The sequence below is a fragment of the Panthera tigris genome, chromosome B1, assembly GCF_018350195.1.
Source record: "Panthera tigris isolate Pti1 chromosome B1, P.tigris_Pti1_mat1.1, whole genome shotgun sequence".
Lineage (NCBI taxonomy): Eukaryota > Metazoa > Chordata > Mammalia > Carnivora > Felidae > Panthera > Panthera tigris.
Genome location: NC_056663.1, coordinates 46,482,682 through 46,500,707, shown reverse-complemented (window position 1 = coordinate 46,500,707; position 18,026 = coordinate 46,482,682). Strand labels below are relative to the sequence as shown.

Below are 18,026 nucleotides of genomic sequence, written 5' to 3'. Positions count from 1 at the left end.
CTTGATTCTGCCGCGGCTAACAGGCACACAGAAGGCTATCAGGAAAGACTGCCATCTCTGGATGTAAATTACCATCGGCAACCTGAAAGCTTTCTGTGCAATTACATTAGCTCTAATGAAGGGTGAGAAAGTGAGAACTGCATTATTCAAAGAATAGGAGGATGCCCTGAGATTTTATTTTGTGATCTTACTGTGCCCCTATTTCATTTCTTTTTATAAACAAGAAGCTACGTTAAAGAGATTCTCTGCCCTCTTGGGACTCCCCTCTCTCGGCCAGTGTGAAATAGTGACTTCGCAGGAGGCAAGTGGAGAGAAGGGGCCCTTTCAAGTGCAGTGTGATGTGCCTTCCTGGGCCTGGGTGATGGGATTTTACTGAAGTTAGGCTACTGAGTCTTTTCCGATTTGACACCAGTGTGAATACGGTTACGTCGCCTTTTACCTGTCATCTATTTTAGCTTCTGTTTGCAAACATAGGATCAAATACTGGCTATACAACAACCTACGGGGTCCCTAAGTTTATCCATGCTCTTTTTCCTTTTTCCTGCAGTTTTCTTAACAAAAGGCAGTATCTGTTGATCGCCTCTTTAAACTTACTTTAAGGTGCATAATTCTAAGACAGTTTCATACCAGGCCTTCGCAAAGCATTAGATGGCTCGCCCATCATCTCAGACACCTTTTTAGGAAGTGACTGGATAGAGACACGACATAGCAATACCTTTGTAAATTTAGCAACGGATTAACTGATACACTGATAAACTCTTACATTCTCAGATACTTTTGCTCTTGCCTGGTCTCTGGACACCCAGTCTTTTAAGAGAATTTTTAAAAACGCTTGGAAGGCCCTAACGAAAAAACTAACTTGACTACACAGACGAATAACATGGTCCTCTTTTATGTCACTGTTGGGAAACCACAATTTCTCCATTTAAACTTCCCAAGGACGATCAGGATTTCATAAATTGCTGTGATATTTGTGTGCTGTGTGTCTGTATGAGCACCTCACAGTGCTCAGCTGAGTGCTTCAGGATAATCGGAAACTCTGCAGATAACCTCTTGGCTTTTTCTGTTTTAGGGGTGAGTTTGCTCATACCACATGGCGCCATCCCAGAAGAGAATTCTTGGGAGATTTATATGTCCATCAACCAAGGTGAACCCAGGTGAGAGACAGAAAAGGGCGGCATATTCATGACATCTTAAATGTGGGCCGGAGGGGTTGCTGAAAATCTGGAGTTTGTTAAGATAATCTGACAGGGAGAGCTATAGCTGAGATTTGCATTACTTGACCATATGGAGGGAAAAACCAGCTGCACAACTATTGGCCAAAATGAAAACACCCATAGCCAGTTCCACAATTTTGGGTAGCTAATCTAGCTCACCGACATCTAGACCACAGACGCCAAATATAAAACAGTGAATCGGTGGGCAGGTCATTAGCAGGGCGTCTCCATAAACACTGACCACCTCGCATACTCCTCTTCTCAAAACAAAACAAAAAACATTCCAGGAGGTGCTCTTCGGTGGCAGACCTTGTGCACATCCTGAAAATGACGGACCTGTCACCTCTTCAGGTCAGCAGAAGCCCTGCTCCAGGCTGAGAGAGGATGTCTCAGCTAATTTTCCTCCAGTAAAAATACCGTCTGCGTTGCAATAGCTTTCAGATCTGACAGATTTCAGCAGCATTAAATTCAATTACATGAACAAATACAAATCTTGTCGCAGTCTTTTAATGAAAGTAGTGGGTTGTTTTCTTGGCGCAAGTATAATATTTGTGGAAATGTTGCTTGCCTCCACACAAGAGAAACTTCACTCCTCTTTAGAAAGCAATTTCTCTCCTAAACTGGATATATATACCTCTGGCATTTTCAGTCTTAACATCTTGATTATTTTAGACTAGATTTTTGTTGTTGTTGTTGTTGTGAGAAAAGAACACATGAAGGAAAAACACTGGAAGGAAAAACAGCCAGAGAAGCAGATGGTTTGAACAGATTCTGATAGCTGTCTCCATAAAAGGATTTGTTGGTGCCCAGTGGTTTTAACTTTCTGCTCGAGAGAGCTTGGGCGGAACGGAAGAAAAGGTTCTGCTAGCTGGCTATTGGCAAGGCTCTCAAGAGGGTTCTCGAATAGGCCTTGCTATTTCCTCAGTCCTGTAGAACTAGATCCCTTGCCTGCACACCTGAAGGCATGCTGTGGTCTAAACATCTCCATGTGCAAACAGGGGCAACCAAGGAGCAGAAGGGAGTGGGAGAGTTTATTTAGAATCTCAGTTAAGCAAACCTAGAAATGGGAGTTTCCTGGATAAGAATCACCTCTTTTTTATCCCTTTGGTTGGTTTATAGAAGAAATCATACTTGTTTAAAAGTTTAGGTCAGGGTCCCTTATACATATATCAAGGATGAGGCAGGATCCAGTCAGCCTGCCTGAAACACGGCCTTATGCAAACCTTCACCTCCTGTTCCCTTCTCCTTACAGTCCATGCACTGAGTCTGCGTTCAGATCTGTCTTCTCAAACCCAGTGTACTTCTACCTCATGACATGAGAAGCAACCTAGGGCTAGTGCACATTTTCAAAGGCACCCAATTTACAATTCACCTCAATCCCCGTCTCACCAGAAACTGCCGCTTAGGAGGTCAGAGCCAGAATGTGCCAACAGGCATTAAACAGACAAGGACTTATGTGGGAAATACCACTTGAGGTATCTTGCAATTGAAAAGTAGGAAGGAGAAATACATTAAAAACATGCCAGACCCCACAGACCTGGAAAGATAGGTTTGGCCTGAGGTGGTCATTTCCTGGACCACACCACTAGCTTTGTGAAGGTAACCAGTTTGGTTTCTCCATCTGGAACTAAGGTGTGTGTTTATTACTGCTGTCCAGGAAGATAGAAGCAGGAACAGCTAGTTCATCCAAGACTTCCGATCTAGGAGGTGTGCCTTTTCCTAGTAAACTGAGGATAAAATGCAATTGTAAGCAGCACATGTTCCTTTTCATGTTGCTAAAACCTTCCCAGATGTTCCTGCCTCTTAAGAAAATGGCCAATCTCCAGGCTACTGCTCATTTGTCCTCACTCCCTTTTGAGAAGCTCCAAACAACTCACAAAAAACAAAACAAACAAAAAACTCCACTAAAAATAGCAAATTCCTTTCTACAACTTTTCTTAAACTTGGTGAATTTTTTCCATCCCTGCCAGGATGCTGCTTGGCTCTAAGTTCTTCAGCTTTTAATCCTGTGATTCATCAGAAGGCCACTTACATAGCTATCTAGTGTCATCTTTCCTTTGTAATGTCACTTAAAAACTCATTTTCATCTTACGCTGCCTTTCTGTCATTCTGAACCTGTGCTCAGAGTGGCCTGGTTTTCTCAAAGTCCACAGACCTGGAACAGCACTGCTCTGTCTCCTTAACCTCTGACTTTCCATCACTTGCACACACAGAATTGCAGTCAAATATTCCCAACTTTGTGCCATATTTAAAATCTATTCCATTTTCCTATTGAGGAGATATATCTGTTGCTTTTTTCTGAGTTACATCCCTGGCATAACAGGTTGATGATTTAGCGGAACTGTCACTGATCCCATTGATCCAAATTCAGTACCAGATTCCCAGAGACGGGGCTGTGTGGAATGAATCACAGGCTTAAAATAACTCCCTGTATTCAAATAGGCTCCGATGGTTATCTTTTGAAATTTGGGTAGGTTTTAAGTAAGGTGGTTCACAGTATGAACTGAATGTACCCGGTCTCTCTTGGGAGGTCCTACTTCTATTGCTGGGAAGCCTCCAAGATCACTTTGTACTTTCTGCTAAATGGAATGATGTCACTCTTCCTCAATGTCCCTGCTCTGTCTATACTTTCAGACTTGAACAATCATTCTAATGAATCGTTTCCAACCTCCAGCAGCAATCTGGACCTTTGGTTTCTCATAATGCTTAGGAAATTAACTCTGTTGACTTTTTGTACATATATACGTATTAAATGGTGTGCTGGCCAAAGACTTTGCATTCCTGGAAAAGTAATAATTACCTCTGTTTCATTGTAACTTGCAAAGTGCTCTCCCATGCGTTGACTCATTTGGTTTTTAACGTTCAAAGGAAGAGGATTTTGTACCAATTTTAGAGATGAGGGGAAAAATAAAATCTAAAAAAATGAAGGTTCCAAGAAGCAGAGAAGATTTCCAAGGGCGTGTTACCTTACCGGCTGAGCTGGGATTTGACTTCCAGATATCGGACCACAATTCCAGTGCTCACAAACTAAAGGATGCCGTCTCTTCCTGATGTGTGAGACTTTACGGAAACCACTTTCTGACTTTGCACTCCACTTCTTGGCCCCTGTAAAGAGGCATCCTCTGGAATTGGTCTGTATGAGTGTGGAAAATTAGGAGAGGCAGAAAGGCAGGATCAAGTTGAACTTTCCTGAGAAGTACATTGGGTAAATTGCTTTGTTGCATTATAGAATTGAGAGAACAAAGACTGGAAACAGGTTCCACTAAATTGCTGAATCTGTTTCCTGAGCTCAGTGGCTAGGCGTGTGAGCTCAGGCATCAGAAGCCCTGGGTTCAGATCTAAGTTTCACTATCCACATAACCTTAGGTAAGTTCATAAGACTCTTTGTAACTCAGATGTGTCCTCGTCTGAAAAACAGTTGATCTCTGCCTTATAGGGATGTTGTGGGATTGCACGTTACACAGAGATACAAAAATCTAAACGATGACAAAATACCTATTCTTTTCCTAATTGCTACACGTAACATTTGACAAAGCATTCTACCTACAGTATGTGCTCTAATCGTCACCCCAGTCCTTTATGGCAAACAATTATAGAAGTATCCGAACTTTAATAGATTTGAAAATGAACACCAAGAAAAGTCAGTAAGCTTGACTTAGGGTATAGATTGTCTGGCTTATCATGTGTTTTGATATGACATCACAATCCCTACCTTAAGACACAATTAGGTATATTATCCATGAATCTAGTAAGGCATGTTTGGAGAGAGATGAGGCTTATGCCTAATAATGGAAATACACCATGAAACGGACAGGGAGGGGCCCAAATTTGGGAAGACAGGATGACTTTGCAACTCAAGTGTGGGATCTCATAGAAAACAATGGGAAAAAAAAAAAAAGAAAATGACCCCTAATCTAGTCTAAGGATTTACAAATGGGGTGTGAAGGGAGTGGATTCCCAGAGATGTCACTTGACCTGATTCTAAAACATCAGTAGAAATTAGCCAGGCAAGGAAAGGTGTAAGGGCGGTACCTCAATGATTTCCAGGCCCAGGATACATTTTCCATTATTGCTATAGTATAAGAGGGGTAGGGGAGAAGTCTGTAAGAGTGACTAAATCAGATATTTTTCCCTACTTTGAAGTCATTACCTTAAGCAGCTTCCTTCCAGCTGTACCTGGCATAGATAGGACAAAGAGGTTTCACACACTGCCCCGTTCACAGATTAGAGGATGCTTAGTGACGTCACAGGAACAGAAATTAGACTAGCCTCGCAGAAAGGCAATGGCATGAAGTTGGGGCTGCCAGAACTATTTTCTGGTAGAACCCCTTGGGCTCCTCCTCCAGGATCAAGGGTATTTAAGCAGCTGGCTCAATGCTAGACTTAACCTCCTTTACTGTTGACCCCCTTCGGAGGGCAGGAAACCAGCACTGATCATTCTCAGAAAGCATGTCTCTTTTCCCAAACTTCAATTTGAAAGAAATTTGGGGTTCTTGTTGTTGTTACATTTCTACAGGAGCTTTCTGGGGGACCTTTTTTTTCATCCTCTCTGATCAGGTTTTGATAATTTTTTGTAAAGTCTAGGTGCTCCAGGGGTACTTGGGAGGCTCGTTCGGTTGAGCGTCTTGACTCTTGATTTTGGCTCAGGTCATGATCTCATGGTTCGAGGTATTGAGCCGCATGTAGGGCTCTGTGCTGACAGCATGGAGCCTGCTTGGAATTCTCTCCCTCTCTCTCTTTCTCTGCCCCTCTCCCACTCGTGAGCACCCTCACTCTGTCTCAAAATTAATAAACTTTAAAAAAATGAAGCTGTTTCGGCAAGGGAATCAAAATGTCATTTCAGAGACTCCCCCCCCCCCCCACATATATTGCAATAAGAAAATGATGTGGATGTGGCACAGCCTTCCCTCTGCCCCTCCCCCAGCGCCTGTACCCCTCCCCACCCCTTAGTCGGAGAGTAGAGAACTGGACCAGAAAATTATTATATGGAGCTTTCTTCCAAGAAGCAATAAAATGAAACCAAAGGCAAACACTCATCTCTTTTTCCAATTACACTGTCATGTGAATATCCCTGACCAAATGCTTAAACTGGAATTGGAAATATAAGTAATCTTACCCAAGAATTTACAAAAGGACACATATTTTGGCATGTGAGCTCACCCCAGATAGAGTATTTCAACAATTTTTTTCTTCTGTTTTTTGTTTGTTCGCTTTGTTTGAATGGTATGGCACCGTGGGTGCTTTTGGGGTGAAGATCAGAAAGTGGACATGGTAGTGTAATGACACGTTACCTGTTTTTAGGGTGCCTCGACGGTTCAGTGGTTTTAGTAGCAAAAGCATGAGTTAAGACCAAATGCGAGACTAGGAGGACACAAAAAGTCACCCTGGGAAATGAAGAGAATTTCTTTCCCCTAGTAATGGCTCACAATTAAACACGGTGGAGGAGGCCACTCCCAAGGAACGACTTCCTGTAGCTTTGCCTCCCTGATAGCAAGGACAGCACGCGCGCGCACGCACACACACACACACACGCCCTCGCGCATCGTGCCTGACAGGAGATATAAGCACTCAGAAACACCTGTAGGCTGTTTGACCTCATTTCTAGAAGAGTAAAAAGAAAACCTGGATATGTATGGCCATATTTGCAATATTGAAATTTTAAAGAAATGAGTCTGTAGTAGACCAGTGTTTGTGTTAAAGCAGGCATTTGAGGCCATTCTAAAACCTCTTGCCCCAGTGAAAGGGGAAGCCCCATTCACTTTTCCTGGGGCTCCCCGGTGCTCTGATTTCTCACAAGGTAAGGAACCCCTGCCACCAGGCTCCTGCAATTAGTGAGGCAGTCCCCGGAACAAGAGCTTTGGCTCTGCCCTGACACCAGGTGACTGCCCTGCCCCAGGGGAGAAAACCTGGCTCAAAGCTTCTGGGTGGATTTGCACTTCTATTCACCTTCTCCAGCTTGGGGGACTTCCTCACTGGGTTCTGTGTCAAGCCGTCCACAGCTCAAGCAAAAAAACATGGCACCTTCTCACTGCAAAAAAGTTGGGAACTTCTGGAAGTTTTCACAGTGATTATTAGAGCTTAGTGTAGTCGGTGACTATTAAGCCCCCAGTGTCTCTGGTACAGCGGAGCAGGATAAAATACAATCCCTTCTCTAAGGAGTTTATTTCTGCTGGAGGTGGATGGTTGTGGAGGACAGAGGTTGTATATATGTAGCAGAATGATGTTTGGGAGTACAGTGGACTTTTTCTGGATTTCTAAAATTGGCAAGAGTTAGAGCTGATTTATAAAAAGAGAGAGAGAAGTGCCCCCAACATTCTAATTTCAGAGCTATTCCAGCTATAATGCCAAGAGCTAATTTTCCCACCTCCTTGTGGAACCTTCCAAGAAGCAGCATTTCATCAGCATGGATACCACCGCTCCCCGACCCACTCACGCACCATGTCCTCTCTCTTCCTATTGATAGAAGAATGGGAATGTCACATTTTGCAGGACTACAGGTATCAAATAATAAGAAAATAGGAAGTCACATTTTGCAGGAGTACAGGTATCAGAAATGGCTGGGTCCGCTCCCACCAAAGTCAAAGAGAGTAGCCCCAAGAGAATTACTCCTAACATTTGGATCATCTGCAGGAGCATTGGGCACACTAACACTTGATTTCCTCATTGTTTATAAGTTTGCTGACTTGTTCCATGCTGCTATCGCCAAGGAGAGGGGCATCATTCCCAGGTTGCCATATTCCCAAAGGATGGAGAGGATTAACCCTAGCCAGGGAGGGTACGTGGATTGAAAACAGGTTTGCCAGGGGCCACTTCAGTGTGAGGCAAAGAAGTCAGAGAGCAGGGTCAAGATGCTGCCAGATGGGGGGCAGGTGGCAGAAGTAACTGGAACCCACAAGGAACTGCAGATCCGTAACAGTAACTGTTTGCAATCCCATCACCCGCACCCTCTGTCGGGGAGGTCTTTTGGAGTATAGTCACCACCCCTACCTGTACCGAAGCCATTAAGGATTATCTTAAGTCATCCAAGAAAATACCACCACCTTGCCACACAGAGTTATGTAAGGAGACGGTGTGTGTTTTCCCCTCCCTCCTTTCTACCATAATGCCTTATGGATAAACTTATGGAGGAGGGAACACAGGAGGGAGCAGACAGCCTGCTCCCTAGTTCCAGACCAAGTTCTAGAGCCCTGTGTATGTGCGTGTGCATGAGTGTGTGGACACGTGTGTCTGTGCGCGTGGGTACTGGAGGGTGCAGGTGGAATTTTGATTCTGATATAAGATTAACTTTTTAAAATGGTTTTCGGGTTTCATCGGTTTAGTAAATAAAACATTTAATAGTTACAGAATCAAAATGAGAGGTCTTCAAGGGACCCTGCTACCACGAGCGGTTCTACTAAGCATACTTGTTAGCAATTATAGCTGACCCCTTGACATGGGTTTGAACTGTGCGGGTCCACTTACATGCTGATTCTTTTTCTATAAGTACAGTACTGTAAATGTATCTTCTCTTATGATTTTCTTAACATATTATTTTCTCCAGCTTACTTTATGGTAAGAGTACAGTATATAACACATGTAACATACAAAATACAGATGAATCAGCTGTCTATGTAATTGGTAAGGCTTCCCAGTCAATACTTTGGCTATTAAGTTTTGGGGGAGTCAGACTTCTACAGAGATTTTCAACTGTGTGAGGGTCAGCACCCCCCAACCTCTGCATTGCCCAAGCGTCAACTTGTACTAGGAAAACTAGGGCCCCCTAATATCATAATAGATGAAGCCCCCAAAGCAAATCCACGTAATCAAGTCACTGATGATACTGCAGTGTGATTGATACCTGGGGTAACAAAGATAAACAAATGGTAACCAGGAATAAAGGGATAGACTCTGTTTAAAGGCTCAGGGAAGGTTTCCAAGAGGAAGTAACAATTGACCTAAAAACCAAAAGTGAGTAAAAGACATTCCAGTCAAAGGGAATAGAATAGTGCCTTTGCACAGCATCGTTTATTTTGGAACTAAGCAAATCTCAACAAAATTTGAAAGGAAGAGTAATAAAGACTAGACCACGTAGAGAGTTACTTGCTGCTGAGGGGAAACTGACATTTACCTGGCACATAGGTATTGAGGCGGCTTAAACTTCAGGAGACCTGCTCATATTTACATTTCCCGTATATTATCTTCAGCTTTATTTCCACCACCACTCCCCAAGTTCAAGTCTTCCTTCTATCAGTACCCTCCTTGCAAGCACAGTGAAAATATGCCTCGTTTTGCCTGCACAGTTATTAATAACGCCCTTCTTCATCCTCAAAAGTATCTGAGTTTGGACAATAAATTGTAGTCACTCTACTTTTGAGTGTCCTTGTCTTTGTTGTGCACAAGAGATTGTGGAGGGGGGTGGTGGCGTTAATGTGAAAGAGATAAAGGTGTTGAAGATAATTCTCAGAATTCTGCCTCGGGAACTGATGATTAACTAGTCGAGAGAGATTTGCCAGCTGAAGGTCACCTGAGAGTTTGCGATAATAGTTGCACCAGGAGCCACTTTGGATTTCTTTCCAGGGAGTAAACACAGCCCTTTGACATACAGGAACGGGGGTAGAAAGGAAATTAAAGAATAAATCAATGAAAGGCAAAAATACTATTTATAACCAAGAAAAAAGACAATTGCTGAACAGAAAAGTCCCATGTGGAGCTTTGGGCCAGACCATGTGGCAGCAAAATGTGACAATAGTGGGCATAGACTATGCCTGCCTGCTGCGTGCAGAGTGCAGTCTTCTGCTTGCCTTTGTTTTCTTTGCCCCCCTGGCTGGGTAAGAATCCACCAATCCTGGAGTCCACTGAGGTGAACTGATAACATGCATAACTTGTCAGGAAACATGTACAGACTCACTCATTGGCATCACCTGAGAGATAAAGACTGTTTCGAAAGGCGATGATGGAGGAGAGTGAGAACACAGGGGTTCCCAAGGCCGAAGTTCCCACCCCGCCATGCCATCTACAGCCTGCATGGCTGTGAGCAAGTCATTTTCTTTCTCTGGGCCTCAATTTATCATCTAGAGGTCTTGCATATTATTAGCAGCATTCCAGGATTTTGGTGAGGACAATAAAGTGACATCATATATGAGAAGTCCTATGTGAAATATAAAGTGCCATACAGATACTACATTTTGATATTTTCTTTCATATAGCCTTATTTTTTTAATGTTTATTTATTTATTTTGAGAGGGAGAGAGAGAATTCCCAGCAGGCTCCACAATGCCAGTGCAGAGTCTGACATGGGGCTCGATCCCCCCAAATGCAAGATCATGACCTGAGCTGAAATCAAGAGTCAGACACCTAACTGAGCCACCCAGGTGCCCCTAACCTTATTATTATTTTTTTTAATTACATAGATACCAAGTTCTCTAGAGTCCATGGCATTTGCTTTAGTCTGTCCCAGTGATGCTGGGCTCTTCTCTTTTGACTGCTACCACATTTCTAGACTCAGAAGAAAGATTAATTCGGTGAAACAAACATATTAACTGCTCACTTTAAAACCAGAGCCTTATGAAGATACAAAGGACTCTCTGCATCAATTCCTTTGAGTCTACCTCTCTCATTGTGACCTGTGACTTCTACCTCAGAAGCATATGATATGGGTCCAACATTGGAATCCAGGGGGCTGGTGTTCATATTAGGAGATCAGTGACCAGTCAAGCTGGACAGGCGGCTGATGCCACATTGAATGAGCTTTGTCAGTCTTTTCTTGCTAGATAGTGATGGATAGAAGCAAATTGTTTCTGTCACCATTTGTGTTCAATGCCCAGGCATAGACTGGAATCCTGCCCGTTGCTTCAAGTGAGTTTTAGAAATTTTTATTAGAAGAATCAGAATGGCAAACATCTATCCCTTGAAGGGGATTTGGCAATAATGAACCCTCTATCAGGCAGAGGGAGCTGCTGAGGAGGGAAGGCTTTTTAAGTAACAAGAAAAGGTACTCCTGACCACTAGTGCAAGGGGGAGCAAATTGCAGCCATTTGGGAAACACATTAATTCTTTCAGGTTACCAGTGCCATGCAGTGTGATCAAAGGGGCAATTAATCAAATGGTGTCTTGAAGGGTTAATGCACCTTTAGCCAAAGACTGTGCTCTTGACTGCACTGAAATCACAGTGGCTTCTTCACAGAGTCATTTAGGTTAGAATATCATGCCATTACCCCCAAAACGAGAGGATGGGAAGAGAAGAATTGAGACAGAGGGAAGAGGGAGGAGAATTCTCACGTTGTCATTTTATGGTCTGCTTTTTTTTTGGAGAGAATTTCCCCCTACGATGCTCATTACCATTCCTTCCACGTCACGCCCCCTTGGTCCACAAACAAATACACATAAATAAAAATTGCCATCACTTTCATCAAAGTATATTTGAAGCCCCTGTGAGCTCACAATGTGAAGTGATTAGAACGGTCTAGAGGAGTCTTTAATTAAAGATGCCATTGACAAGATAACAATGGTTTGTGAATGTTGTTAATAGATCTGAATGGAAGGTGGACCCTAATTCAATAAGAGGAAAGTCATCGGTTCATGAGTTTGATTGCGCATTGTAAAGGAACACCACATACTGTAATTATTTTTATTTGTATGTGTCATCATCTCTTTTATTGCCCATGCTGGAAGTAGAAATAACCTGTCCTATTAAGATATTTAATATATATCATCCTTTCCACTTCACTTAGTTATAGCCTCATAAAAATGCTGGGAGAACACACCAGCCCACACTGAGGCTGCCCTCTGTGCTTTCTAAGACAATCCACACACCCTTTAAAAAAACTGAATGACGAACCTCCTAAGTCCCTCAGTTCTAATCTCTGAGCCAAACCAGTAGTAACTTCCTAGGACTCCATAAAGCTGTAGGCAGACATGGAGTCTCATTCCGGAAATAAGGACGGGCATGCTGGTAGCTGACACAGTGGAGATAACCCAAAGGTCAACTGATACCTTGGTCCGGTGGTGTGGTGTCTTGGAGACCACAGGGGACCAGGAAGCAGAAGCAGAGAGATCCCTAGGTTCTGACTTTAAAGTGAACAAGCCACGAAAAGCCAGGTGGTAGACCAAAGAATGCTCCCCTCACCCACCCAAAGATGTCCACGTTCTAATCCCTGGAGCCTGTGAATGTTATCCTACATGGTAAAAGGGACTTTATGGGTGTGATTAAGGTTAAGGACCTTGAAAAGGAGAAATTACCATGCAGGTGGGCTCATGGAAGGGTCCTTATAAGAGGAAGGCGGGAGGGGTGCCTGGGTGGCTCAGTCAGTTGAGCTTCCGACTTCAGCCCAGGTCATGGTCTCACGGTCTATGAGTTCGAGCCCCGCATCGGGCTCTGTGCTGACAGCTCAGAACCTGGAGCCTGCTTTGGATTCTGTGTCTCCCTCTCTCTCTGCCCCTCCCCTGCTCATGCTCTGTCTCAAAAATAAATAAAAACATTAAAAAAAAATTAAGAGGAAAGCAGGAGTATCAGAGACAGGTAAGAAACATGTAGGGGCAGGTGGAACAGGGGTCTCCAGCTAAAAAATTTGAGTGGCCTCTAGAAGCTGGAAGAGGCAAGGAAATGGATTCCTCTCTAGCACCTCAAAAAGGAACACAACCTCTCTGACACCTTCACTTGAGCTCAGTGAGCTTCCGACCTGCAGAACTGTATGAGAAAACATCTGTGTTGTTTTAAGCAAGTCTGTGGTACAGCAACAATGGAAACTACCACAAGCTTCTGTTGCAACCAGTGTACCTCAGTGCCCTGCTTTCCTAAGGCTCAGTCCCTACAAATACCCCTCCTAACTCTCATGCCAGTGTTTTACCTTAGAAATGCCAGGTTTGGGGGAATGTGTCCCGAGGAACATCTGTTCCTTCGACTGCCTGCCTCTGCACATAACCCTCAACCACCACCACTAACAGGAAGGGAGATTCTAGTCCCCTGCTCTATCTCAAGTGAGGTATGACTTTGGCCATGTCACTCCACCCCATGTTATGCCCTGTGTTTCCTCATCTGCACAATGATGGTATGGGGGCTGACAACTTGTAGGTCCTTTCCCAGCCTCAAATAAAATGATCCTAGAAATAGGACTCAGGGTTTGGTCCAGAGGAGTCTGGTTCCCCCATTCAAAATGTAAATGAACTGGGGCACCTGGGTGGCTCAGTTGGTTAAGTGTCTGACTTCACCTCAGGTCATGATCTCATGGTTTGTGAGTTCGAGCCCCGCGTCGGGCTCTGTGCTGACAGCTCAGAGCCTGGAGCCTGCTTTGGATTCTGTGCCTCCTTCTCTCTCTGCCCCTCCCCCATTCATGCTCTCTCTCAATAATAAACATTAAAAATGTTTTTTTAATAGTAAGTGTAAACGAACAGAAAAGTAGGTATAAAAACTATCCTAGCCGTGTGCTGCATAGACCCACACACCCCTGTTGCCTGTCACTGTAAAGTGTCTCAATGAGCTGTCATTCCACTTCTCCTGGTAGACAAGCTGAACACAAGCCCGACACTGCATGAAAGATGAGGCTTAAATTGTATCTAGGAACTGGTGGTTTACAGGTGATTTGTGATTCCTTTAGTATATTAATTGGTAAACACCTATGCACGTGTGGGTTAAACTAGAGCCGTTTAACATATGCAAACACTTTAATCTCTCAGTGTGGTTTTGCTCACATCGCAGCAAACTCAGATACGCACTCTGGTGCCAATTGTAATTCCCCACCTACCCCATCCCCCCTCATGCCATCTCCCCTCCTGTGATCCTATTTCAGATAATGCCGTGTGGGTGACCCAGATCTTTAAACCCTTACCTGGTTGAGCCTTATGCTTCTATCCTCAGTGAATTGTGCTTGTCGCTTGTTGTAATCCACTGTTCTGACTGCTCCTTTCCCCACCCCAACTAATGGAATATAATGACTTGATGAGCTATAGCATTATTTCCATTTATTTATTTATTTTAATGTTTATTTTTGAGAGAGACAGAGACAGAATGCGAGTGGGTTAGGGGCAGAGAGAAAGACACACAGAAGCAGAAGCAGGCTCTGAGCTGTCAGCACAGAGCCCGACGTAGGGCTTGAACCCATGAGCTGTGAGATCATGACCTGAGCCGAAGTCAGACGCTCAACCGACTGAGCCACCCAGGCACCCCGATAACATTATTTTCAGTCACTGCTAATCAACCCTCCCAACCCGACATCCTTGCTTATCAATCCACACGCTGTTTAGAGACAGGAGAGGTAGGACAGTCCCCGTGTGGTTGTCTTTTCCAACACCATAGCATCATCCAAGGCCTAAAGATTGAGTATTTAACCTTGACCAGCCTCCAACTTGCATTTCAGAAACCTTCCCTCTCTATATTTGACAGCTGCCAAGCCCCCACTGTGTGAGGTGTAGCTCTGGCTATTTTCTCAAGATCTACACAACTTTTCTCAAACGTTCATGCCAGGGCTACCTTGCATGTGAGGAAGAAAGGAAAAAGCGTTGGTTCCTGGGCCCTGTTCCAGAAATATGGAATTGAACTCTTAATTGCTGGTGTCCACAAGTATAATTTTAAATAGCTTCCCAAAGATTTATGGACCACTTTATAGTTTCAGGACCATTTAAACACCTTCAAGAAATCTACTGTGATAAAGAGAATATTTTGCTTAACTTCTCTCTTTTTCCCCTGTTCTGCTCCTCACCCCCTATTCTCCCTTTCCAAAAGTCTTTTCTTAAATGGCAGTTATGGAACAAAAATCCTCAGGTGACCTGGCTGGGGTTGAGTGATGAGCCACGCTGGCTTTCAGGGGCCCATTTCCGTAGGAGGTTCTATGATGTCATTTTCCTGGGGCTCATCTGAAAGGTCTGGTCAGAGCTGGAGAATGAGACAGGTGTCTAATTCAAAACAGCAGAAATAAGAAACCCAAACCCTGTGATTTTCATCCACAGCAATGTTAACATTCAGGTCAATATAGGAGGATTTTAATGAAAAGAGAGAAAGAGAATAATAGTTAACAGTGTGTACCTTCTTGGGTAGGAAACTTAGGAAGCTGGAGCTCCCTTGTTTTCTGAGCTCTAATTTTAAGACTAAGTACAGCTTCCATCTATCTGCCCTTTATGTCTATTCCATTAAAATATGATTTAATTATGTATCGACCCAGGGTCTGGCATAGTAAAACTATCATTACTCTCCTGCCTGCATTCCTGAGTGATACTCTGGGTAAAGGTGATCAAACCTACATTAATCTATAATATAGACCATAAGGAGGAAAGGTGGGAACCGTAATTACCAAGCACAGCATGGCAGACAACAACAACAATGAAAATCTCATCTCGAAATCTGGAGCTGGTTGTTTCCCTTGAAGAGAGTGACGCATTCCCAGCCCAGAATCGGGTCAAGTAACGTTGAGAGCAAAAGCAAAATGTGCGCAGATCCACCTCCAGACCTGCAGTGGTTAGCAGCTGCCACCTCGGAGCCGACCTTGTTCAGCGCGACCTTCGTGGCCAGTGGTGTGCAGGTGGGTGCTGCCGAATGACAGTCACTGCGTGGCTGGCTGGTGTGGCCAGCGTGGCCAAGCTTGGACCAGCTTTGCACTGCCAGCAGCAGCACCCCTCACCCTCCAGCACACGTTTATGCAGAAGTCAGTGACCCCGCTGATTTCATTATAAGAAGTCTAGAAAAATTTTCCCTGGGCCCCTATCTCCATTCATTCATTCATTCAAAAAAAAAAAAAAAACCTATTTTTGACACAACTTCAAACTTAAAGAAAGGTTGCAAGAATAATACCACTTCCAGCCATCCCATACCCATATTCACCAGTGTTGACATCTTACCAGTTGGCTGTATTCTCTCTTCTCTCCATATGTGTACTTGTGTGCATATATGCACAAAATACATATCTACAAACACACAAGTATACATATGTATTCTTGTAACCGTTATGAACAAGATGTCCTTTGATCCCTGGGTACTTGATTGTATATATCCGAAAAAGGAATTATCTTACATAACCGCAGCACAATTTTCAAAATCAGGAAGTTAACAGTGAGACAATTCTATGATCTATCCCACCAACCTTACTCAGATTTCGCCTGTTATCTGAATAACGTCCTTTATATCTACCGTCATATGCCTTTTAGTCTCCTGTAATGTGGAGCAGTTCCTAAGTCTGTCTCTATTTTATGACATGGTCAGTTTTAATTTAAGAGTGCAGATCAGTTCTTTTGCACAATGTCCCTCAATTGGGGCTTGTCTGATTCATAGTTTCCTGTAGCTAGACTCTGATTATATGTTATTGGCAGGAATGTTACAGACGGATGCTACGTTCTTTTCACTGTGTCATATCGGGAGTGATATTCTCTGTCCGTCCATCCCATCGCTGCCAATGTTGACTTTGATAACTTTGGGTAGGTGCTGTCCATCAAGGTTTTGCGCCGTAAAGTAGTATTTTACCCTTTGTGATTAGTAAGTACTAATAAGTACTCAGTACTAAGTACGTACTTACTAGGTAAGTACTAAGTGGGAAGATACTTTCAAACCCTATGAAGAGTTCGTTATTACTTTCCAAGTGTTCACCAAGTAGATTAACATCCATTCATAATTCTTGACTGAATCAAGTATTAATGTGGTTGGTTACCAAATGACTTCCAACATTTATTAGCTGGCTTTCTGTTGCATAGGACAGTTTTCCCTCATTCATTCATATCCATAGAGCTCATGAGTTACGTTATTCAATGGGTTACAATCCTATACTACCATTATTTACTTTAATACTCAAAATGTTCCAATTTGGGGCCAGTAGGAACCACTTCAAGCTGGCTCCTCCATTCTTCTCAAGAAATATTTCTGAGTGCTTACAAGTGGCATTATAGACAATGATGAAAGGGAAAAAAAAATCCTTGGCCTCATAGAGCTTACATTCTTGTTTGCGGGAGACAAAAATAAATAAATATGCAAACGGTATATTGCACTAGAGGACAGTAAGTGTTGTGGAGACAAGTGAAGACCAGCTTTGGTGTTGGGAAAGGTCAGGGAATGCCTCGCTAGAAGGCATCATTTGAACAAAGACCTGAAGGGCATGAGGGAGCTGGTGATGTGGCTGGAGGAAAATTTCCAGACAGCACCCAGCACTCCAGAACAGCAGAACAGCTGTGATTCCTGGAGGTGGGAACACGGTGGCATTTTCAGTGGGATCCTGCTGGTTGCCGGTTGAGGACTGACTGTGGGAGGTAAGGGTGGATGCATTGCCAATGTGCCTTAAATTCCCTTAAATAGCGCACATCTCTAAGGCCGCGAAATTTTTGTTAAAGCGTATCTCGTTATAATGACAATTTATCGACTTACTTAGCCATCTTCAAAAGCACAGTGCCTGTGAAAATAAGACTCTTAAGGAGGAAGGAAAGGTGGGCATTCAGGGTTGGAGAAGCAGAAAATCTCCACCCGCTGAGCACATATTAGGTGATTTTTAGTTTTATTTATTTATTTTTTTAACTCTCATCAATCTTAGAGTCCATGTTATTTTGCACATAAGGGAAGTGAGGCTCAGAAAGACCTGGCTTTCTCTTCTGCCACGAGGGATGTGGTCTCCAGCACAATGCTGTGAAGAGCACAGGGAGGACACAAGTGGGACCTTAGCATGTTCTTTTATTCACTTTTCTAATGTTCTCTGCAACAACTCTTCTCATGGTTTCCCTTTCTGGAACTGAAAAAAAGTCGCAATGTGAGTCTTTCTGTCTTACCAGATTACCGGGCAAAATGCTCTTGTGGCCATTGGAAGCACCCTTTCCTGCCATGAGTGTTTGTGGTTGGGGGCATCATCTCTGCAAAGCTGGCAGAGT

General features: G+C 43.5%; 1 protein-coding gene across 6 annotated transcripts in view; it reads left to right on the top strand.

The window, feature by feature from the left end:
* The window catches only part of UNC5D (unc-5 netrin receptor D), a 547,698-nt gene that overhangs the window by 489,503 nt on the left and 40,169 nt on the right, over nucleotides 1–18,026 (top strand). For all 6 annotated transcript variants that reach the window (XM_042983507.1, XM_042983506.1, XM_042983509.1 and 3 more), the window contains one exon: nucleotides 1,073–1,157. In XM_042983507.1, coding sequence (XP_042839441.1) covers nucleotides 1,073–1,157 — 85 coding nt within the window. The remainder of the gene's footprint in view (nucleotides 1–1,072; nucleotides 1,158–18,026) is intronic.